The 23,765-nt window shown below is 48.2% G+C and overlaps 1 protein-coding gene across 1 annotated transcript in view; it reads right to left on the bottom strand.

The window, feature by feature from the left end:
• Positions 1 to 23,765, bottom strand: part of LOC310876423 (nesprin-2-like) — a 203,790-nt gene that overhangs the window by 18,024 nt on the left and 162,001 nt on the right. Inside the window, exons 85-92 of the mRNA XM_083789954.1 lie at positions 21,625 to 21,787; positions 19,260 to 19,450; positions 16,085 to 16,235; positions 14,208 to 14,390; positions 11,199 to 11,336; positions 9,613 to 9,804; positions 8,558 to 8,858; positions 4,370 to 4,471 (exon numbers count right to left, since the gene is read on the bottom strand). Of these exons, the coding sequence (XP_083646080.1) occupies positions 4,370 to 4,471; positions 8,558 to 8,858; positions 9,613 to 9,804; positions 11,199 to 11,336; positions 14,208 to 14,390; positions 16,085 to 16,235; positions 19,260 to 19,450; positions 21,625 to 21,787 (1,421 nt within the window). The remainder of the gene's footprint in view (positions 1 to 4,369; positions 4,472 to 8,557; positions 8,859 to 9,612; positions 9,805 to 11,198; positions 11,337 to 14,207; positions 14,391 to 16,084; positions 16,236 to 19,259; positions 19,451 to 21,624; positions 21,788 to 23,765) is intronic.

Here is a 23,765-nt window from a genome sequence, read left to right as displayed (position 1 = left end):
CTGTATTGTTCCGTAAAATAGCCAAATTTCAAGTTCACATGGTGTTAACTTGCAACACGAGTTGCCACCGGTCTGCTATATTTTCGCCATATTTAGTCATATAGTCATTGTAATAGTTATCATTTATTAGTTTCTGTCACATTTTTGTCACCTGGAATGTTTTAGTGTTAGTCTAGTTTTAGTCGACTAAAGATTAAAGACTAAAGACTAAGATTTTAGTCCCTTCCTAACATTTTTGTCTAGTTTGCATTTGTTGACGAAATTGTCGATATATTTAGCCTTAGTTTTAGTCGTCATAGCTTAGTTTTAATTTAGTTTCCATTTAAATATTTTCATTCACAATGACACACATACTGTACAGACAAACCTTATTCTAGACAGTTTAACCATAAAAAAGCTTTACCTGAGGATGGGACATGACGATATAGGACAATAAGGACATAGCAGTTGCGTTCCATCAATCCAGAAAAACAAAGAATTGTACCCTTTGTTTTGTAGTTTTCATTTTAGTTTTTAACAGAATCAAATGTATGAAAGAATGAACCATTGTAATGCGCTTTGAGCACTTGGAAAAGCGCTATAAGAATGCAATTCATTATTATGGATCATGATTTCCCCAGGATCCTGGATGGCTTGATTCTATAGGCTCTAAATATCTATGGGGAGAAAAAAAAGGGGTCTGGATCAATGGAACCGTAAAATGGCCACCACTGCTATGCCCTATAGTGGAGGGGGGGGGGGGGGGAGAAATACACATTAAAACATGCAGTAGAAAGAGTAGAAGTGAAGAATAGCAGAGCGAGAGACACGAGTAGAACCCAAAGTAGTTATAGTACAGTGTTTTGTAACTGTCCATGATGCCCACACTGGAGGAAATGATGACTTAATGCATAGCTGAAGAACCCCAGCATTTCCCAGCAAGCACGGTCAGAACCTGGACCAGTTAGTGACGTCTCTATTGGGGCCAAATCAGGTCAAAGGGTTAGAAGAACAATATGCTAAATTTCATCAGCAGCATCACAGTGGTTCCGTTGCCTTCCTCTGGAGAGTGGAGGAGTGACACAGCTGAGGAGGAGGAGGAGGGGGAAAGCCTTCCTCTGGAGAGTGGAGGAGTGACACAGCTGAGGAGGAGGGGGGGGGAAAGCCTTCCTCTGGAGAGTGGAGGAGTGACACAGCTGAGGAGGAGGAGGGGGAAAGCCTTCCTCTGGAGAGTGGAGGAGTGACACAGCTGAGGAGGAGGAGGGGGAAAGCCTTCCTCTGGAGAGTGGAGGAGTGACACAGCTGAGGAGGAGGAGGGGGAAAGCCTTCCTCTGGAGAGTGGAGGAGTGACACAGCTGAGGAGGAGGAGGGGGAAAGCCTTCCTCTGGAGAGTAGAGGAGTGACACAGCTGAGGAGGAGGAGGGGGAAAGCCTTCCTCTGGAGAGTGGAGGAGTGACACAGCTGAGGAGGAGGAGGGGGAAAGCCTTCCTCTGGAGAGTGGAGGAGTGACACAGCTGAGGAGGAGGAGGAGGAGGGGGAAAGCCTTCCTCTGGAGAGTGGAGGAGTGACACAGCTGAGGAGGAGGAGGGGGAAAGCCTTCCTCTGGAGAGTGGAGGAGTGACACAGCTGAGGAGGAGGAGGGGGAAAGCCTTCCTCTGGAGAGTGGAGGAGTGACACAGCTGAGGAGGAGGAGGGGGAAAGCCTTCCTCTGGAGAGTGGAGGAGTGACACAGCTGAGGAGGAGGAGGAGGGGGAAAGCCTTCCTCTGGAGAGTGGAGGAGTGACACAGCTGAGGAGGAGGAGGGGGAAAGCCTTCCTCTGGAGAGTGGAGGAGTGACACAGCTGAGGAGGAGGAGGAGGGGGAAAGCCTTCCTCTGGAGAGAGGAGGAGTGACACAGCTGAGGAGGAGGAGGGGGAAAGCCTTCCTCTGGAGAGAGGAGGAGTGACACAGCTGAGGAGGAGGAGGGGGAAAGCCTTCCTCTGGAGAGTGGAGGAGTGACACAGCTGAGGAGGAGGAGGAGGGGGAAAGCCTTCCTCTGGAGAGTGGAGGAGTGACACAGCTGAGGAGGAGGAGGAGGGGGAAAGCCTTCCTCGTCTGGAGAGTGGAGGAGTGACACAGCTGAGGAGGAGGAGGGGGAAAGCCTTCCTCTGGAGAGTGGAGGAGTGACACAGCTGAGGAGGAGGAGGGGGAAAGCCTTCCTCTGGAGAGAGGAGGAGTGACACAGCTGAGGAGGAGGAGGGGGAAAGCCTTCCTCTGGAGAGTAGAGGAGTGACACAGCTGAGGAGGAGGAGGAGGGGGAAAGCCTTCCTCTGGAGAGTGGAGGAGTGACACAGCTGAGGAGGGGGGGGGAAAGCCTTCCTCTGGAGAGTGGAGGAGTGACACAGCTGAGGAGGAGGAGGGGGAAAGCCTTCCTCTGGAGAGTGGAGGAGTGACACAGCTGAGGAGGAGGAGGGGGAAAGCCTTCCTCTGGAGAGTGGAGGAGTGACACAGCTGAGGAGGAGGAGGAGGGGGAAAGCCTTCCTCTGGAGAGTGGAGGAGTGACACAGCTGAGGAGGAGGAGGGGGAAAGCCTTCCTCTGGAGAGTGGAGGAGTGACACAGCTGAGGAGGAGGAGGAGGGGGAAAGCCTTCCTCTGGAGAGTAGAGGAGTGACACAGCTGAGGAGGAGGAGGAGGGGGAAAGCCTTCCTCTGGAGAGTGGAGGAGTGACACAGCTGAGGAGGGGGGGGGGAAGCCTTCCTCTGGAGAGTGGAGGAGTGACACAGCTGAGGAGGAGGAGGGGGAAAGCCTTCCTCTGGAGAGTGGAGGAGTGACACAGCTGAGGAGGAGGAGGGGGAAAGCCTTCCTCTGGAGAGTGGAGGAGTGACACAGCTGAGGAGGAGGAGGAGGGGGAAAGCCTTCCTCTGGAGAGTGGAGGAGTGACACAGCTGAGGAGGAGGAGGGGGAAAGCCTTCCTCTGGAGAGTGGAGGAGTGACACAGCTGAGGAGGAGGAGGGGGAAAGCCTTCCTCTGGAGAGTGGAGGAGTGACACAGCTGAGGAGGAGGAGGGGGAAAGCCTTCCTCTGGAGAGAGGAGGAGTGACACAGCTGAGGAGGAGGAGGGGGAAAGCCTTCCTCTGGAGAGAGGAGGAGTGACACAGCTGAGGAGGAGGAGGGGGAAAGCCTTCCTCTGGAGAGTGGAGGAGTGACACAGCTGAGGAGGAGGAGGAGGGGGAAAGCCTTCCTCTGGAGAGTGGAGGAGTGACACAGCTGAGGAGGAGGAGGGGGAAAGCCTTCCTCTGGAGAGTGGAGGAGTGACACAGCTGAGGAGGAGGAGGAGGAGGAGGAAAGCCTTCCTCTGGAGAGTGGAGGAGTGACACAGCTGAGGAGGAGGAAGGGGAAAGCCTTCCTCGTCTGGAGAGTGGAGGAGTGACACAGCTGAGGAGGAGGAGGGGGAAAGCCTTCCTCTGGAGAGTGGAGGAGTGACACAGCTGAGGAGGAGGAGGGGGAAAGCCTTCCTCGTCTGGAGAGTGGAGGAGTGACACAGCTGAGGAGGAGGGGGGGGAAAGCCTTCCTCTGGAGAGTGGAGGAGTGACACAGCTGAGGAGGAGGAGGAGGAAAGCCTTCCTCTGGAGAGTGGAGGAGTGACACAGCTGAGGAGGAGGAGGGGGAAAGCCTTCCTCTGGAGAGTGGAGGAGTGACACAGCTGAGGAGGAGGAGGGGGAAAGCCTTCCTCTGGAGAGTGGAGGAGTGACACAGCTGAGGAGGAGGAGGAGGAGGGGGAAAGCCTTCCTCTGGAGAGTGGAGGAGTGACACAGCTGCAGCCATGAAGCAACACCGAGCCCCTGATAGAGCTGTCACAATCATTACATAATAATCGCCTGATCGTGATTATTCCAGATTGCAGCAGTTATACTTTGCATAATCCTCCTGATCTGTATAAATTCATCTTTTGTGTTTAAAATAATATATATTTATCATTTGTTTTTAGAACATAGCGGAAATAACTGCTCTAAAGCTCTGTGAGCTTGTAGATCAGTGATTTATGGTATCTAAAACAAAGTATTCAAATGAAAAATAAAAGTATATATATTGATTTATTTTGATTAAATTTGTGCTTACAAAGCCTGAAAGCCAAAAGTCAAAACAAAAATGTTTTATTTTTATTTTCATGCCCTAAACACAATAATTATCATCATCAACCGCAATTATTTATCCGACGATCAATGCGTGGAGTAAAATGTCATGATGGCGACAGTATGTTTGTGACATGGTTCTCAGAGCGTGGAGAAGTGTGGGGGGGGTGAGGGGGGGGGGGGGTGCGTTTGGCGATCTCAGAGAGTGTTAAAGGGTGGTGGTGGGGGGTCGGGGGGTGCCCTTGGCGATGGGGTGGAGGAAGAGAGGTTGACTCCTACCCAGAGAGGAGGGTCCCAGGGTGGAGGGGCCCAGGGTGGAGGGGCCCTGGGCGGAGGGGCCCTCCCAGGCTTCCATATACTCCTCCTCCTCCTCCAGGCTCTCTGAGAGGGAGACGGTCAGGAATGAAGATGGAACCGTTGGTTTTGTGTGCGTGTGCGTGCGTGTGTGTGTGTGTGTGTGTGGGCGTGTGTGTGTGTGTGTGTGTGTGTGCGCGTGTGTGCGTTTTATATCAGTGGTTCCCAAAAAATAATTTCATGTAAATGTCAAGGACCCCCCAAATTGGGTTCATTATCCCTCATTATGTGACATTTGCATTTATTTAAATCATGCGTTTGTGGAGAAGCGTGCTGTGTGTGGCCTTTTAAAACGAAATATATTCAGCACACTGGGTGTGGGTATAATGTGCATTACAGTACAAATGAAAAAAATACATTTGCATTATTAAAAATCAGAATCAAAAAGTGAAGTGACTGAGGGGCGCTCTTATCATCGTACGTCATCTCATTCTGGCCAATCACAATGTGCGTCCTCACTTTTGTCTTCGATGTTTGTGTTTAAACAAACACACAAACCCTCAAAGCTGGACATAGGAGCCCCTCAAAGAAATACTCCATATACTGTATCACGTCATCTTGTTATTTGCACTTATTACTATCCAGAGTAGTGAAATATATACAAAACATGCTGTTGGGAAGAAACCTCCAAAATGTTCATTTTTCAGGACATGAAAAATATACAATTTTCAGGAAATTAAGAAAATCTTATACTTTGAAAACAAAGCAATACTGCCTCATCAAAGTTGGGTGTTGTGACTTTACTTATTGTTAATTACTTGTATGAGAGGGGTAGGTGTTAGCTGCTTTAGCAGAGAGTTTGACGGTCCAATGGAGTTAAGAGGTTTTGTCCCAAGCACTTTTTACTACTTTCCATTGGTTCAATATTTTCGAAACAACACACAGACGTAAAGGGTGTTCAACAGGGATACCGGAGAACTCACCAGTTTACAGAGTCGCGGCGTTTTAGTGCATTGCTATTCACATACTCAACTTTTTATCATTGAATAGCTGACCCTTTAATTGCACAAAATCACTTTGGAAACTAGAAAAAGTGCCCTTCCGGGCACAGGTCTCCACCAGGTTATCCACAGATCCGTGCAGTTAGAGGTAAAAACACTTTTCGGCCAGTTATAGCGCCACCTTGAGGCTGAGTTGAAATTGTTCATGTGGCATTTCGTCCTCGGCCTAGTGGGAATGTGGGTGCACAATTTCACGGAAATCACGCGATGTGTTCATGATTTGCAGCATTTTGTTTGAAATTGAGCACTCCTGTGAACTTTGGAAGCCAATCTTAACCAATCAGGATGGAGTCTGATAAATCTGAAAGACCCGTTTCGTTGAATGGCTCTAGAGAGACTGTGTACCAATTTGCGTGATGTTTGGACAAAATCTGTAGGTGTACTGTGCAAAAACTTGTTTTGCACAAAGCGGCCTCCTGGTGGCGCTATAACAGGCCGTTCTGGAAAGTTTGGGGCAGAGGTTCATGGTTGGCATCCAGGGAGTGTGTGTGAAAAATATGGCATGGAAAAACTTGTTTTGCACAAAGCGGCCTCCTGGTGGCGCTATAACAGGCCGTTCTGGAAAGTTTGGGGCAGAGGTTCATGGTTGGCATCCAGGGAGTGTGTGTGCAAAATATGGCATCGACCGGGTTAACGGTGGCCGAGATTAGCTGTTCACGGACACACACACACACGGACACACACACACACACGCGGACGGACGGAGTGCAAAACATACTCTCCCCACATGCCTTCGGCCTGGTGGAGACAATGAACTATAACATCTGTGGGGTTGACATCATGTTAGCATAACGATGAAGACATTGATGAAGAATTTCATCAGAGTTGGTAAACTGGCGAGTTCTCCAGATACCTTCAATAGCACTGATTTATAACAGAAAAAAGAGAAGAAAAAACTCAAACATGAATGATGAAGCAGTGGTGTGGAAGGGCTGTGGTGGAACCAGTGTTGACTAGTTTTAGTCATAGTCTCCTGAATAGTTTTCACTTAGCTTTAGTCGCATTTTAGTCACTCGGAATGTTTTAGTGTTTAGTCTAGTTTTAGTCGACTAAATGTCATAAGATTTTGTGTTTTGGCGGGCCTTGATGCCGTCGTAATGACAGATTTTACACTATATATTACAGCTATTTTCAGGATTTCAGGATTTTCAGGAGTGTAAAATTACTTATACTGGATCTCTTGTCCCTCTTTAACATTTTACTCTAGTTTTTATTTGTTGACGAAATTGTCAATATATTTAGTCTTAGTTTTAGTCATAGTAGCTGAGTTCCATTTAGTTTCCGTCAGTGAAAAAAGGTAGTCGACGAACATCTTTCGTCACAGTTTTAGTCGACGAAATCAACACTGGTGTGTAACTCTCCTCCTACCTGACAGTGCGCTGAAGTAAGAGTGTGGTGTAACTCTCCTCCTACCTGACAGTGTGGTGTAACTCTCGTCCTACCTGACAGTGTGGTGTAACTCTCCTCCTACCTGACAGTGTGGTGTAACTCTCCTCCTACCTGACAGTGTGGTGTAACTCTCCTCCTACCTGACAGTGTGGTGTAACTCTCATCCTACCTGACAGTGTGGTGTAACTCTCATCCTACCTGACAGTGTGGTGTAACTCTCCTCCTACCTGACAGTGTGGTGTAACTCTCGTCCTACCTGACAGTGTGGTGTAACTCTCCTCCTACCTGACAGTGTGGTGTAACTCTCCTCCTACCTGACAGTGTGGTGTAACTCTCCTCCTACCTGACAGTGTGGTGTAACTCTCGTCCTACCTGACAGTGTGGTGTAACTCTCCTCCTACCTGACAGTGTGGTGTAACTCTCGTCCTACCTGACAGTGTGGTGTAACTCTCCTCCTACCTGACAGTGTGGTGTAACTCTCGTCCTACCTGACAGTGTGGTGTAACTCTCGTCCTACCTGACAGTGTGGTGTAACTCTCCTCCTACCTGACAGTGTGGTGTAACTCTCGTCCTACCTGACAGTGTGGTGTAACTCTCGTCCTACCTGACAGTGTGGTGTAACTCTCCTCCTACCTGACAGTGTGGTGTAACTCTCCTCCTACCTGACAGTGTGGTGTAACTCTCCTCCTACCTGACAGTGTGGTGTAACTCTCCTCCTACCTGACAGTGTGGTGTAACTCTCCTCCTACCTGACAGTGTGGTGTAACTCTCCTCCTACCTGACAGTGTGGTGTAACTCTCCTCCTACCTGACAGTGTGGTGTAACTCTCCTCCTACCCGACAGTGTGGTGTAACTCTCCTCCTACCTGACAGTGTGGTGTAACTCTCCTCCTACCTGACAGTGTGGTGTAACTCTCCTACCTGACAGTGTGGTGTAACTCTCCTCCTACCTGACAGTGTGGTGTAACTCTCCTCCTACCTGACAGTGTGGTGTAACTCTCCTCCTACCTGACAGTGTGGTGTAACTCTCCTACCTGACAGTGTGGTGTAACTCTCCTCCTACCTGACAGTGTGGTGTAACTCTCCTCCTACCTGACAGTGTGGTGTAACTCTCCTCCTACCTGACAGTGTGGTGTAACTCTCCTCCTACCTGACAGTGTGGTGTAACTCTCCTCCTACCTGACAGTGTGGTGTAACTCTCCTCCTACCTGACAGTGTGGTGTAACTCTCCTCCTACCTGACAGTGTGGTGTAACTCTCCTCCTACCTGACAGTGTGGTGTAACTCTCCTCCTACCTGACAGTGTGGTGTAACTCTCCTCCTACCCGACAGTGTGGTGTAACTCTCCTCCTACCTGACAGTGTGGTGTAACTCTCCTCCTACCTGACAGTGTGGTGTAACTCTCCTACCTGACAGTGTGGTGTAACTCTCCTCCTACCTGACAGTGTGGTGTAACTCTCCTCCTACCTGACAGTGTGGTGTAACTCTCCTCCTACCTGACAGTGTGGTGTAACTCTCCTACCTGACAGTGTGGTGTAACTCTCCTCCTAACTGACAGTGTGGTGTAACTCTCCTCCTACCTGACAGTGTGGTGTAACTCTCCTCCTACCTGACAGTGTGGTGTAACTCTCCTCCTACCTGACAGTGTGGTGTAACTCTCGTCCTACCTGACAGTGTGGTGTAACTCTCCTCCTACCTGACAGTGTGGTGTAACTCTCCTCCTACCTGACAGTGCGCTGAAGTAGGAGTCGTCGTCTTCATCGTCCTGCCGGTCTTCATCGTCGTCGTCGTCCTCGTGCGAGGAGGATCCGCCCACGTCTCCCGTGTGGTCCCACTCCAGCGGCAGAGACTCCACGCTGGCCGGCGTTCCCGCCCGGCGCTCCAGCGGACAGCGGAGCAGGTGGACGGGCGTGGCCGGCAGGCTGCCGTGTTGGCCCCGCCCGCCCAGCCACGGCCGGCCAATCAGCTCCAAGCTGCCCTCCAGGGAGGTGCCGTCGCCAAAGAGCTCCGGTTCTTCCTTGACCGACTGAGGTGGCAGAGAGAGAGAGAGAGAGAGAGAGAGAGAGAGAGAGAGAGAGAGAGAGAGAGAGAGAGAGAGAGAGAGAGAGAGAGAGAGGGAGAGAGGGAGAGAGAGAGAGAGAGAGAGAGAGAGAGAGAGAGAGAGAGAGAGAGGGAGATAGAGGGAGAGAGAGGGAGAGAGAGAGAGAGAGAGCAGGTGTAGGACTATGTGAGCATTAGGTCTGCATTACAATTTAGGCAGTTAGCAGACGCTCTTAATCCACAGCGGTTTATATTAAACCATTTAGACCTGAGGCCGTTGTCAGTGGTTCATGTCAAGGACCCCCGGAATTATATTTTGGCATTTGGCCACGAGCCCCATCTGAAAATATGTCGTTCCATACAGGGACCCCCCTCAGAAGCAAAGATGTGAGTTAAAAACGTTAAAAACGAGTTAAAAAGGGATGCCAGGTCATGATTGACTGGCATCCTTTTTTAACTAGTTTTTAAGCTAATACATAGTGTAGCATCTTGCATTATATTCCTTTTCAAATAGTAGACCAGTGGTTTTCAACCCGTTTCATTTCAAGGCCCGGCCACCATTACTAAATGTCATCAAACTTTGATGAAGTGCGCACGTGCGTGTGTGTGTTTGCGTGCGTGTGTGTGTGTGCATGTGTGCATGCGTGCATGTGTGTGTGAGAGGTCTAACCTGTGGCTGGCTGAGCCGCTGGTGGAAGCGGACCAGGTGTGTGTGTGTGTGTGTGTGAGAGAGGTCTAACCTGTGGCTGGCTGAGGCGCTGGTGGAAGCGGACCAGGCGACCGAACACCTCCTGACAGTAGGAGTGCAGCTCCTCCAGCTCCTCCTCCATGAGGGCAGCGTCCTGAGGGCAGCTGCCCTGGATCAGGCCCTCCCCGAACACGATGAGGCCGTCGATACGCTCCGTGTTCAGCGCTATCTCCTTCTGGAAGCCCTGCGGAGATATAAGAACACCATGAGGCCGTCGATACGCTCTGTGTTCAGCGCTATCTCCTTCTGGAAGCCCTGCGGAGATATAAGAACACCATGAGGCCGTCGATACGCTCCGTGTTCAGCGCTATCTCCTTCTGGAAGCCCTGCAGAGATATAAGAACACCATGAGGCCGTCGATACGCTCCGTGTTCAGCGCTATCTCCTTCTGGAAGCCCTGCAGAGATATAAGAACACCATGAGGCCGTCGATACGCTCCGTGTTCAGCGCTATCTCCTTCTGGAAGCCCTGCAGAGATATAAGAACACCATGAGGCCGTCTATCGATACGCTCCGTGTTCAGCGCTATCTCCTTCTGGAAGCCCTGGGGAGCCATGCAGAGATATTAGAACACTATGATGGACTGGCCGGGTGATGGCATACATGTGTGTGACTGTGGAGGAGAGAAATTGAGGTTTAAAGCAGGGGGTGGGCAACTTTGACCATGGAGAGGGTCGCAATATTTCCACACCAGGGGGGCAGTCAGCCAGATATTTCGTGAAGCCTCATTTGAAATCGGTAGTTCATATAATGGCCTGTTGTGGCGCTGGACCGGACCCAAAAAGCCCCATAGCTCCATAGAGGCCCATGTATTTTGGCCCAACTTCACCTAGACTGTATTACCTTAATAAACATGGTCATGAATACTTTCTTCTTCCAGTCACTAGTTTAAAGTCTCATTTCTAATGTCATAATATTCTTTTTGGAAAATTATGGTCCCATTAATTAAAAAAATGACCATAAAGAAAAAAAAACATCGCGTATGTTCTGAGGGGCGTGGCTACCATTACAGTCTATGATCGGGATTCCCCTCCCACTCGAGTCAAAATAAAAACCAACGGAGAAGAAGGGGGGAAGTCCCGCCTCGTTGTCTGGGCAGCCAATGACCAGCTGGTATACAAAACGGAGCCAGCCAATGGCCAGCTGGTACCAAAGATGGCGACTTACATCAGGAATTAGCATATTATTACAGGCTTCATTTTACGTTCATGTTAGACCCGGGGAACGCTTTGTCCATATTTTTTACAGTCTATGTTCCACACTCACTCCACACACTCAGGGCCACATTGCATATTCCTATCGTGGACTGTCTGCTACAGAGCTGATCATGAGGTTATATCTTCCCTTCTTCTTCTCTGGAATCCTGTCTCAAAGCAGACCAGAGGTAAAAAAACAGTCGTTCCCTGATGTCATCGCTAGGGACACAGGCATCGGTAAGCAGGAACTGGGGATGGCAATGAAGGACCGAAGTCTGGCGTGGCGTTGTGAAATCCATGATCTCGACCACGGTGGAAAAATGATGATGTGTGCGTGCGCCGTGCGTGCGTGCGTGTATACGTGCGTGCTCTTTTGTGCTTACATTGAGTTGCTGCATCTTGCAGTGGACGTTGCTTTCTGAGAAGTGCTCCACGTTGGTCAGCTTCAGGTCCAGCTCTGTCAGCCACACCAACATGCTCTCTCTGGTGCCCTCGAAGTCCTCCCTCTGGCTGGTGAAATGCTGAGGAGGAGAGATTTTAAAGTTGATTTTCTTAGCCCATGAAGTCCAGAGAAAGTTCCCCTTGCATGACTTTGTCTAAATATTCGATTGAAATCATCTCTGTTTTTTTTCCCCCCATCTGAAACGTTTTGTAAATATGATTTTAGGCATAGTTATACCTAGTAGGTCTGGCTTTTTCGGCCAAATCGACCGCCGTCCCCCTTTCTCCCCCACTCGTCTAAAGATCTTCAACAGTTCACACCTCCCTCTCCAGCTGGAGAGGACATTGTTCAAACCTGCATTCCATTTCCAACGAATTAAATCATAATATATGTTTGGCTGGTTAATTAACTTGGAATTTGTTTACTATTTTGATAAGATAATAGGAATACAATGATTATTATCCATGATGAGGGATGTTATTGAATGCTCGGTTTCAATGGAGCGAGAATTCTTGCTGATGCGATTTATTTATTCTAAATAAAAATGACGATTCTAAATCATTCCAACGAGACCTACTGTATACAGAACCTATAGTCTAAATGTTGTGTCAGTCAAAAGCAGTGTTGTTTTCGTCGACTAAAACTAAGACGAAAAATGTTCGTCGACTACCTTTTTTCACTGATTAAAACTAAATAAAAACTAAATAAAAACAAATCTATGGTGACTAAAACTGAGACTAAATATACTGACAATTTCGTCGACAAATAAAAACTAGACTAAAATGTTAGGAAGGGACTAGTGGACAAGAGATCCAGTTATATGCTGGGTTGCATGCTGAAAATAGCAGATCTACAGTGCGACACGTTGCGAGATTGTAGATCTGCTATTTTCAGCATGCAACCAAAGTGTAAAATATGTCATTACAACGACATCAAGGCCTGTCAAAACACATTTTAGTCGACTAAATCAACTGTAGATTTAGTCGACTAAAATCGTATGACATTTAGTCGACTAAAACTAGACTAAACACTAGAACATTCCAGGTGACTAAAATGTGACTGAAACTAAGTGAAAACTATTCAAGAGACTATGACTAAAACTAAAATAGAAATTTGCTGCCAAAAACAACACTGGTCAAAAGAACAGTTCTGCGGCTGCCCGTAGTCTGTAAACTTTTTCTGCAAGCGACGTGGAACTGAATTCAATTCTGCCTGCAATTCTTTTTTTCCCTCTCTTATAAATAAATTCTTCTTCTAAATGTTACAACTGTGTATACAAAATGTAGGCTACCAGTGTTGTTTTCGTCGACTAAAACTAAGACGAAAAATGTTCGTCGACTACCTTTTTTCACTGACAAAAACAAATGGAAACTAAATGAAAACTAAGCTATGGTGACTAAAACTATAGACTAAATATACTGACAATTTCGTCGACAAATAAAAACTAGACTAAAATGTTAGGAAGGGACTAGTGGACAAGAGATCCAGTATAAGTCATTTTACACTTGGTTGCATGCTGGAAATAGCCGATCTACAAGCTCACAACGCGTCGCACGGCTATTTTCAGCAATTGTAAAAAACACTCATTACGACGGCATCAAGGTCCGCCAAAATACATTTTAGTCGACTAAATCAACTGTAGATTTAGTCGACTAAAATCTTACGACATTTAGTCGACTAAAACTAGACTAACACTAAGACATTCCAGGTGACTAAAATGTGACTAAAACTAAATGAAGTTTCAGTCCAAAGACTATGACTAAACTAAAATAGAAATTTGCTGCCAAAAACACTGCTGCACGCACGCACGGACGCACCTTTCTTTGTTTCCCTCTCTTATAAATAAATTCTTCTTCTAAATGTTACAACTAATTCCTCATGTGTATACAACATGTAGGCTACTCACAACATGTAACAATGTCTTTCAATGACTTTATTTCTCCCGAAACGGAAAAGGATATATTGTGAAATATGGTGTGTTGACTGACTGACTTTTTCTTTTCTCCAGGCCATTTCAATAATACCCCGCATCGTGATGAGCTGTGCCACCTCTTTCCTTTCTTATAGTCAAAGGCTGTTTTCAATTAAATTACTTGTGTATAATATGAATAAATGCTACACATCCTACAGTACATTGTGCATTGTGTTTCTGTACCATACCACACATGCCATATACAGTACGTTGCCATGTGATCCAGCACTATAAATTATTGCTTGTCTGTCTAATCAACTGTATAATCAATCAGTATAAATGCTACTAGCATGTCTGAGAGGTTTATTTAGAAGTTGATTATCTTTGAGTCCATGAAGCTTTCAGAAGGTTCCCCTTCCATGACTATGACCATCCTCATCCATCACCATTCCATCAGCTCAGACATGTTTGACATCTGAAACATTTTCTAAAATTATGAATTTAAGCACATGCTACTTCTGTCTGATTTTACTTAACAAAAAAAACTAATATTTTACATGAGTCACAAGTTAAAATAACTTAAATTAAATAGCTATTTAAGTTAACTGAGAGATGAATACCACGGCAAACAAATGATGTACAGTATAGGGCAATTGACTAACTTATTTTTTTTTAAATAGTCACAGTGTAAATTTATCCATTTGCCACTCTCAGAGTTAAACCAACACTCTCAGAGTTAAACCAACACTCTCAGAATTAAACCAACAGTCAATTCAGATGGATCTCTTTAACCCATTCTGAACGGGATCCCATTTTGGAATTAGCATCGAGTCGTGCTTTAGCTATTGAAAAATAGCAGATCTACAAGCTCATATCGCGCCACCGAGTGGCGCGATACAAGCTTGTAGGTCTGCTATTTTTGAAAAATCGAAGACACTTTTAGAATCTGATCTCAGGTCAGAATGGGTTAATAATGAAACTGTCAGGAAGTAATAGACATTTTTAGAATCTGATCTCAGGTCAGAATGGGTTAATTACCTTGAGCCTGCGGAGGACGGCCCCCACCCTGCGGTACAGCGCGTCCCAGCGCTGGTTGCCCTGGTGGACCATGGCTTTGAGCTGGCTGGCCCGGTCCGTGCGGTTCTCCATGGTCAGCCGGCGGTACTGAGTGTTGACCAGCTCCAGCTGGGTCAGACGTTCATGGACCTGCCTCTGGAAACCCTGAGAGGGAGAACCAGAAGAATGGATATGTAAATGTATGTACTGTATGCTTCTAAACCCTGAGAGGGAGAACCAGGAACAATGGATATGTACTGTACGCTTCTAAACCCTGAGAGGGAGAACCAGGAACAATGGATATGTACTGTACGCTTCTAAACCCTGAGAGGGAGAACCAGGAACAATGGATATGTACTGTATGTACTGTACGCTTCTAAACCCTGAGAGGGAGAACCAGAAGAATGGATATGTACTGTATGTACGGTACGCTTCTAAACCCTGAGAGGGAGAACCAGAAGAATGGATATGTAGTTATGTACTGTACTGTACGCTTCTAAACCCTGAGAGGGAGAACCAGGAACAATGGATATGTACTGTACGCTTCTAAACCCTGAGAGGGAGAACCAGAAGAATGGATATGTACTGTATGTACGGTACGCTTCTAAACCCTGAGAGGGAGAACCAGGAACAATGGATATGTACTGTACGCTTCTAAACCCTGAGAGGGAGAACCAGAAGAATGGATATGTACTGTATGTACGGTACGCTTCTAAACCCTGAGAGGGAGAACCAGGAACAATGGATATGTACTGTATGTACGGTACGCTTCTAAACCCTGAGAGGGAGAACCAGAAGAATGGATATGTAGTTATGTACTGTACTGTACGCTTCTAAACCCTGAGAGGGAGAACCAGGAACAATGGATATGTACTGTATGTATGTATGTACTGTACGCTTCTAAACCCTGAGAGGGAGAACCAGGAACAATGGATATGTACTGTATGTATGTATGTACTGTACGCTTCTAAACCCTGAGAGGGAGAACCAGGAACAATGGATATGTACTGTATGTATGTATGTACTGTACGCTTCTAAACCCTGAGAGGGAGAACCAGAAGAATGGATATGTACTGTACTGTACTGTACGCTTCTAAACCAGTGGTTCCCAAATTTGTTCACCTCAAGGACCCCCAAATCGACACCAATTATCCCACGGACCCCCATTTGAAAAGACATGCCAGGGTCCCCCATAAGAGAACATTTTTACGGCTCTAGCAGTGATTCTCAATCATTTTAATTTCAACAACCCTCAGTTTGATATGCAATAGGCTTTTAATGGCTATTTAATGGCATTTCTATCTCTGAGAGCCGCATTTGTATTGTTAAGTCAATGTTAATGTGAACCAAATGGCCCCCTGGAACACTCACAAGACCCCTACGGGTCCCCGGACCCCGCTTTGGGAACCACTGTTCTAAACAATGAACACTAAAGGCTCATACATAGTCTGGATTTCCACCGAACTACAACATGACGTCACGAGCCGCGGTGAAGAGCAAACCACCGCCACCGCTCCAGCCCTTCTCTCTGTTTTTACTCACCACCGCTCAACGTTATTTCAGCACCGAAAATCCAGACTATGAATAGGCCTTAACTTAAGGCCCCTATTTTGAGACTCTTATTTCCAGGTCTTAGGCGGTTCTTAGGCCTTTGCTCTTTCACTAAAGGTGATACAATGTTACATTTTGTTTCCCCTATATCCAATTTTAACACTTCTCAGGCAAATATCAAATATCTCAGTCATAGCACATTTGATTGACTGAAAAGTATCTCCAAACAAATCATCGCATCAATTTTGGATTGACAAAATGACAGCAGGTTAATTGTTGGGGTAAATTCTAGTTGCTCTACAACCAACCTCGAACTTCTTCAGCTCCTCCTTGGCCACGGTGTAGAGGACGTCGGCAGAGTTGGGGTTGGCGGCGGTGCGTTCGGCCATTTTCAGCCAGTCCTCAAAGCGAGAGTAGTCGTCCAGGAACTTGCACCACATTCTCCACGTCTCCTCAATCCTGCAATGTGTAATAAATTAATAATCCATAATACCTACATCACCTCTGGCAAAAAGGAACCCAACATTTATTGCTTCGTTTATTACAACTATTAACAAATACAGACTATATGGCATCTCCAAAACCAAGCATTTTGTAAGTTCACCCAACACATTTCTGGTGAGTTTTACAACCATGTCAGTAAGTATTATTTCTAGACTGGGACAGATGTCTTTGATGACTGATTTTGCAATGAAGATGTTAATTTTCCTACAAAAGGTGTTAGGACTCAAACACAAAACGTTACAAGCATTAGCATAATAGTGCTGCCAACGAATATTCCATATTCAAATGAACATTCAAATGTAAAAAATAAAAGAATAATCAAATGTATTAAATTAATAATTTGAATAAAAAAAATAACAATAAAATTGCTGTGTGAGTTCTGGTGAGACTGTGCCACGTAAACTACAAAAATTAGGCTATTAAGATAATTATGAATCATTAATTTGATCTCGCAAGACTCAAGAGAGCACATTTCTCAGCACCAACCACGGCCCGTACAGGACCGGACCATATAGATAAAGAAAGAGAAAGTTTTACAGCATATTAGGCTGCAATATTCATATCATATTCATATTAAGAGAGAGAGAGAGAGAGAGAGAGAGAGAGAGAGAGAGAGAGAGAGACAGAGAGACAGAGAGACAGAGAGACAGAGACAGAGACAGAGAGACAGAGAGACAGAGACCCAACCTGAGTCTGCGGTCCAGAGCCATGGTACAGAGAGAGAGAGAGAGAGACATAGACCCAACCTGAGTCTGCGGTCCAGAGCCATGGTGCAGAGAGAGAGAGAGAGAGAGAGAGACATAGAGACAGACCTGAGTCTGCGGTCCAGAGCCATGGTGCAGAGAGAGAGAGAGAGAGAGACATAGAGACAGACCTGAGTCTGCGGTCCAGAGCCATGGTGCAGAGAGAGAGAGACAGAGAGACATAGACCCAACCTGAGTCTGCGGTCCAGAGCCATGGTACAGAGAGAGAGAGAGAGAGAGACATAGAGACAGACCTGAGTCTGCGGTCCAGAGCCATGGTACAGAGAGAGAGACAGAGACAGAGAGACATAGACTCAACCTGAGTCTGCGGTCCAGAGCCATGGTACAGAGAGAGAGAGAGAGAGAGACATAGAGACAGACCTGAGTCTGCGGTCCAGAGCCATGGTACAGAGAGAGAGAGAGAGAGACATAGAGACAGACCTGAGTCTGCGGTCCAGAGCCATGGTACAGAGAGAGAGAGAGAGAGAGACACATAGAGACAGACCTGAGTCTGCGGTCCAGAGCCATGGTACAGAGAGAGAGAGAGAGAGAGAGAGACATAGAGACAGACCTGAGTCTGCGGTCCAGAGCCATGGTACAGAGAGAGAGAGAGAGAGAGACAGAGAGACATAGAGACAGACCTGAGTCTGCGGTCCAGAGCCATGGTACAGAGAGAGAGAGAGAGAGAGAGAGAGACACATAGAGACAGACCTGAGTCTGCGGTCCAGAGCCATGGTACAGAGAGAGAGAGAGAGAGAGAGAGACATAGAGACAGACCTGAGTCTGCGGTCCAGAGCCATGGTACAGAGAGAGAGAGAGAGAGAGACACATAGAGACAGACCTGAGTCTGCGGTCCAGAGCCATGGTACAGAGAGAGAGAGAGAGAGAGAGACATAGACCCAACCTGAGTCTGCGGTCCAGAGCCATGGTACAGAGAGAGAGAGAGAGAGAGAGAGAGACATAGAGACAGACCTGAGTCTGCGGTCCAGAGCCATGGTACAGAGAGAGAGAGAGAGAGAGAGAGACATAGAGACAGACCTGAGTCTGCGGTCCAGAGCCATGGTACAGAGAGAGAGAGACATAGACCCAACCTGAGTCTGCGGTCCAGAGCCATGGTACAGAGAGAGAGAGAGAGAGAGAGAGACATAGAGACAGACCTGAGTCTGCGGTCCAGAGCCATGGTACAGAGAGAGAGAGATAGAGAGACATAGACCCAACCTGAGTCTGCGGTCCAGAGCCATGGTACAGAGAGAGAGAGATAGAGAGACATAGACCCAACCTGAGTCTGCGGTCCAGAGCCATGGTACAGAGAGAGAGAGAGAGACATAGAGACAGACCTGAGTCTGCGGTCCAGAGCCATGGTACAGAGAGAGAGCGAGAGAGAGAGACATAGACCCAACCTGAGTCTGCGGTCCAGAGCCATGGTACAGAGAGAGAGAGATAGAGAGACATAGACCCAACCTGAGTCTGTGGTCCAGAGCCATGGTACAGAGAGAGAGAGAGAGAGAGAGAGACATAGACCCAACCTGAGTCTGCGGTCCAGAGCCATGGTACAGAGAGAGAGAGAGAGAGAGAGAGACATAGACCCAACCTGAGTCTGCGGTCCAGAGCCATGGTGCAGAGAGAGAGAGAGAGAGAGACATAGAGACAGACCTGAGTCTGCGGTCCAGAGCCATGGTGCAGAGAGAGAGAGAGAGAGAGACATAGAGACAGACCTGAGTCTGCGGTCCAGAGCCATGGTACAGAGAGATAGAGAGACATAGAGACAGACCTGAGTCTGCGGTCCAGAGCCATGGTACAGAGAGATAGAGATAGAGAGACATAGAGACAGACCTGAGTCTGCGGTCCAGAGCCATGGTGCAGAGAGAGAGAGACAGACCTGAGTCTGCGGTCCAGAGCCATGGTACAGAGAGAGAGAGAGAGAGAGAGAGAGACATAGACCCAACCTGAGTCTGCGGTCCAGAGCCATGGTGCAGAGAGAGAGAGATAGAGAGACATAGACCCAACCTGAGTCTGCGGTCCAGAGCCATGGTGCAGAGAGAGAGAGACAGACCTGAGTCTGCGGTCCAGAGCCATGGTGCAGAGAGAGAGCGATAGAGAGACATAGACCCAACCTGAGTCTGCGGTCCAGAGCCATGGTGCAGAGAGAGAGAGAGAGAGAGACATAGACCCAACCTGAGTCTGCGGTCCAGAGCCATGGTGCAGAGAGAGAGAGATAGAGAGACATAGACCCAACCTGAGTCTGCGGTCCAGAGCCATGGTGCAGATGGCCCTCCAGCGCTGGTCCAGGCTGCGGCTGGTCTCCTGCAGGGAGTGGCTCTCCGTCTCCGTCCCACACGCCGCGTCCTCGTCTCTCAGCAGGACGTCACAGAGGCTCAGCACGGAGGCCACGCCCTCTGTGTGCTGCTCAATGTCCCTCTGGAGCTCCTGGACAGACAGACGGACGGCATGGAGTCAGTCCACACAGACAGACAGACAGACAGACGGACGGCATGGAGTCAGTCCACACAGACAGACAGACAGACGGCATGGAGTCAGTCCACACAGACAGACAGACAGACGGCATGGAGTCAGTCCACACACACAGACAGACAGACAGACGGCATGGAGTCAGTCCACACAGACAGACAGACAGACGGCATGGAGTCAGTCCACACAGACAGACAGACGGCATGGAGTCAGTCCACACACACAGACAGACAGACGGCATGGAGTCAGTCCACACACACAGACAGACAGACGGCATGGAGTCAGTCCACACATACAGACAGACGGCATGGAGTCAGTCCACACAGACAGACAGACGGCATGGAGTCAGTCCACACAGACAGACAGAGAGACGGCATGGAGTCAGTCCACACAGACAGAGAGACAGACGGCATGGAGTCAGTCCACACAGACAGACAGACAGACAGACAGACGGCATGGAGTCAGTCCACACAGACAGACAGACGGCATGGAGTCAGTCCACACAGACAGACAGACAGACAGACAGACAGACGGCATGGAGTCAGTCCACACAGACAGACAGACGGCATGGAGTCAGTCCACACAGACAGACAGAGAGACGGCATGGAGTCAGTCCACACAGACAGACAGACAGACGGCATGGAGTCAGTCCACACAGACAGACGGCATGGAGTCAGTCCACACAGACAGACAGACGGCATGGAGTCAGTCCACACAGACAGACAGACAGACAGACGGCATGGAGTCAGTCCACACAGACAGACAGACGGCATGGAGTCAGTCCACACAGACAGACAGACAGACAGACAGACAGACAGACAGACAGACAGACAGACAGACAGACAGACAGACAGACAGACAGACAGACAGACACAGACACACAGACACACAGACAGACAGACGGCATGGAGTCAGTCCACACAGACAGACAGACAGCATGGAGTCAGTCCACACAGACAGACAGACGGCATGGAGTCAGTCCACACAGACAGACAGACAGACGGCATGGAGTCAGTCCACACAGACAGACAGACAGACGGCATGGAGTCAGTCCACACAGACAGACAGACAGACGGCATGGAGTCAGTCCACACAGACAGACAGACAGACGGCATGGAGTCAGTCCACACAGACAGACAGACAGACAGACAGACAGACAGACAGACACACAGACAGACAGACAGACGGCATGGAGTCAGTCCACACAGACAGACAGACAGACGTCATGGAGTCAGTCCACACAGACAGACAGACAGACGGCATGGAGTCAGTCCACACAGACAGACAGACAGACGGCATGGAGTCAGTCCACACAGACAGACAGACAGACAGACGGCATGGAGTCAGTCCACACAGACAGACAGACAGACGGCATGGAGTCAGTCCACACAGACAGACAGACAGACGGCATGGAGTCAGTCCACACAGACAGACGGCATGGAGTCAGTCCACACAGACAGACAGACGGCATGGAGTCAGTCCACACAGACAGACAGACAGACAGACAGAGAGACAGACGGCATGGAGTCAGTCCACACAGACAGACAGACGGCATGGAGTCAGTCCACACAGACAGAGAGACGTCATGGAGTCAGTCCACACAGACAGACAGACAGACAGACAGACAGACAGGTCACACACCAGCAGACAGATAACAGGAGACACAGGAGGGCTGATGAGAGAGAGAGGTATGGCACTGTGTACTGATCCCCAAAAACACAAAGGACAGACATGGATATATGCATTATTAATACAGAGGGTGGGATGGAAGGAGGGAGGCAGAGAGAGAGATTAAGAAAGAAAGAAAGAAATTAACCTATTATAGAACCGAGAAAGCATCCGGTGTCATTTTTGATTTTTTTGCATTGGCTATTCAAAAATAGCAGATACTGTATACAAGCTCACTGCGCATCACTTTGTGAAAGTACTGATTTAGAGAAGAATTTGTAGGTCTAAGTAAAGACCCAAACGGTGTTCTTCAACGGTCCAGAGACCCGCCCCCCATGCGGTCCCGGGGACGGTTGGGCGATCCGCTCCCGGGAACGGTACGCATCATTCACACTACCACAACATCTGCCAAGTGGTCCCGAGTGAGCACCCGGGACCATAGTGTGAATCCCCTATAAGTGTACCTGCTGTTCCTGCAGCCTCCTCTGGATCTCCCCGTGGTGACAGACGCTGTAGGTGATTGGTCGGGACAGCTCCGCCTCCACGCGGGACAGCCAGCTTCGCAGGTTACTCATGTTCTTATCCAGCTGTTGCACCGTCACCAGAGTGTCCTTCAGCTTCCTCACCCTGCACGCACACACGCACACGCACACACACACACACACACACACATAAAAACACCACATGCAGCAAATCAGTCAGGGCAGGGTAGGAACGTGCATAGTAAAACTATGTGATGCATAGTTTTTTGATGCCAAAACTGGAGTAATATGTTCTCTCATCTTAGTTCTAGTTAAAACTCTAGCTGCTGCATTTTGGACAAGTTGTAATCTGTCAGTCGTTTTCTTAGGCAGTCCTGAAAAGAGTGCATTGCAGTAGTCAAGCCGAGAAAAAACAAAGGCGTGGATTAGCGTTTTTGCATCGTCCAAGGACAAATAGGCTCTGATTCGTGCAATATTTCTAAGGTGAAAAAGGCAGTCTTGGTAACATGATTAATGTGTGAATTAAAATTCAATTCAGAATCAATAATAACGCCCAGGTTCTTAACTGTACTGTTACTTTCTACAGTCAGGTTGCCAAGTCTGCTTATTATTGATTCTTTCTGCTCGCTAGAACCGATTATGAGAACTTCTGTCTTATCCTCATTTAGCTTGAGAAAGTTCTCACTCCTTCAGTGTCCTTCAGCTTTCTCACTCTGCACGCACGCGCACACACACACACACACACACACACACACACACACACACACACACACACACACACACACACACACACACACACACACACACACACACACACACACACACACACACACACACACACACACACACACACACAGTTGTGTCAGCACCTGTAGAAGTTTTTTAGAGATGTGCGTATATATATATATATATACTTTCCTTTGGATTCTATTTCTCCACAAAAGGAGCCTTCGCTGCCAACGCCACTGTCATGGCAACGCACACTCGCACAGGGCCAATGGAAGCTTTCTCCACAGCTGCTGTTTGAAGTTGAATGGCTGAAGTGTGCCCTGTGTTCTGGAGTCTGAGTTCACTTCACCCGTTGAGTTGAATGGCTGAAGTGTGCCCTGTGTTCTGGAGTCTGAGTTCCTTTCACCCGTTGAGTTGAATGGCTGAGGTGTGCCCTGTGTTCTGGAGTCTGAGTTCACTTCACCCGTTGAGTTGAATGGCTGAAGTGTGCCCTGTGTTCTGGAGTCTGAGTTCACTTCACCCGTTGAGTTGAATGGCTGAAGTGTGCCCTGTGTTCTGGAGTCTGAGTTCATTTCACCCGTTGAGTTGAATGGCTGAAGTGTGCCCTGTGTTCTGGAGTCTGAGTTCACTTCACCCGTTGAGTTGAATGGCTGAAGTGTGCCCTGTGTTCTGGAGTCTGAGTTCACTTCACCCGTTGAGTTGAATGGCTGAAGTGTGCCCTGTGTTCTGGAGTCTGAGTTCACTTCACCCGTTGAGTTGAATGGCTGAAGTGTGCCCTGTGTTCTGGAGTCTGAGTTCACTTCACCCGTTGAGTTGAATGGCTGAAGTGTGCCCTGTGTTCTGGAGTCTGAGTTCATTTCACCCGTTGAGTTGAATGGCTGAAGTGTGCCCTGTGTTCTGGAGTCTGAGTTCACTTCACCCGTTGAGTTGAATGGCTGAAGTGTGCCCTGTGTTCTGGAGTCTGAGTTCCTTTCACCCGTTGAGTTGAATGGCTGAGGTGTGCCCTGTGTTCTGGAGTCTGAGTTCACTTCACCCGTTGAGTTGAATGGCTGAAGTGTGCCCTGTGTTCTGGAGTCTGAGTTCACTTCACCCGTTGAGTTGAATGGCTGAAGTGTGCCCTGTGTTCTGGAGTCTGAGTTCATTTCACCCGTTGAGTTGAATGGCTGAAGTGTGCCCTGTGTTCTGGAGTCTGAGTTCACTTCACCCGTTGAGTTGAATGGCTGAAGTGTGCCCTGTGTTCTGGAGTCTGAGTTCATTTCACCCGTTGAGTTGAATGGCTGAAGTGTGCCCTGTGTTCTGGAGTCTGAGTTCACTTCACCCGTTGAGTTGAATGGCTGAAGTGTGCCCTGTGTTCTGGAGTCTGAGTTCACTTCACCCGTTGTGTTGAATGGCTG

Source organism: Protomyctophum parallelum (assembly GCF_964188405.1).
Source record: "Protomyctophum parallelum genome assembly, chromosome: 19".
NCBI lineage: Eukaryota > Metazoa > Chordata > Actinopteri > Myctophiformes > Myctophidae > Protomyctophum > Protomyctophum parallelum.
This window is presented reverse-complemented; position numbering and strand designations above follow the sequence as displayed.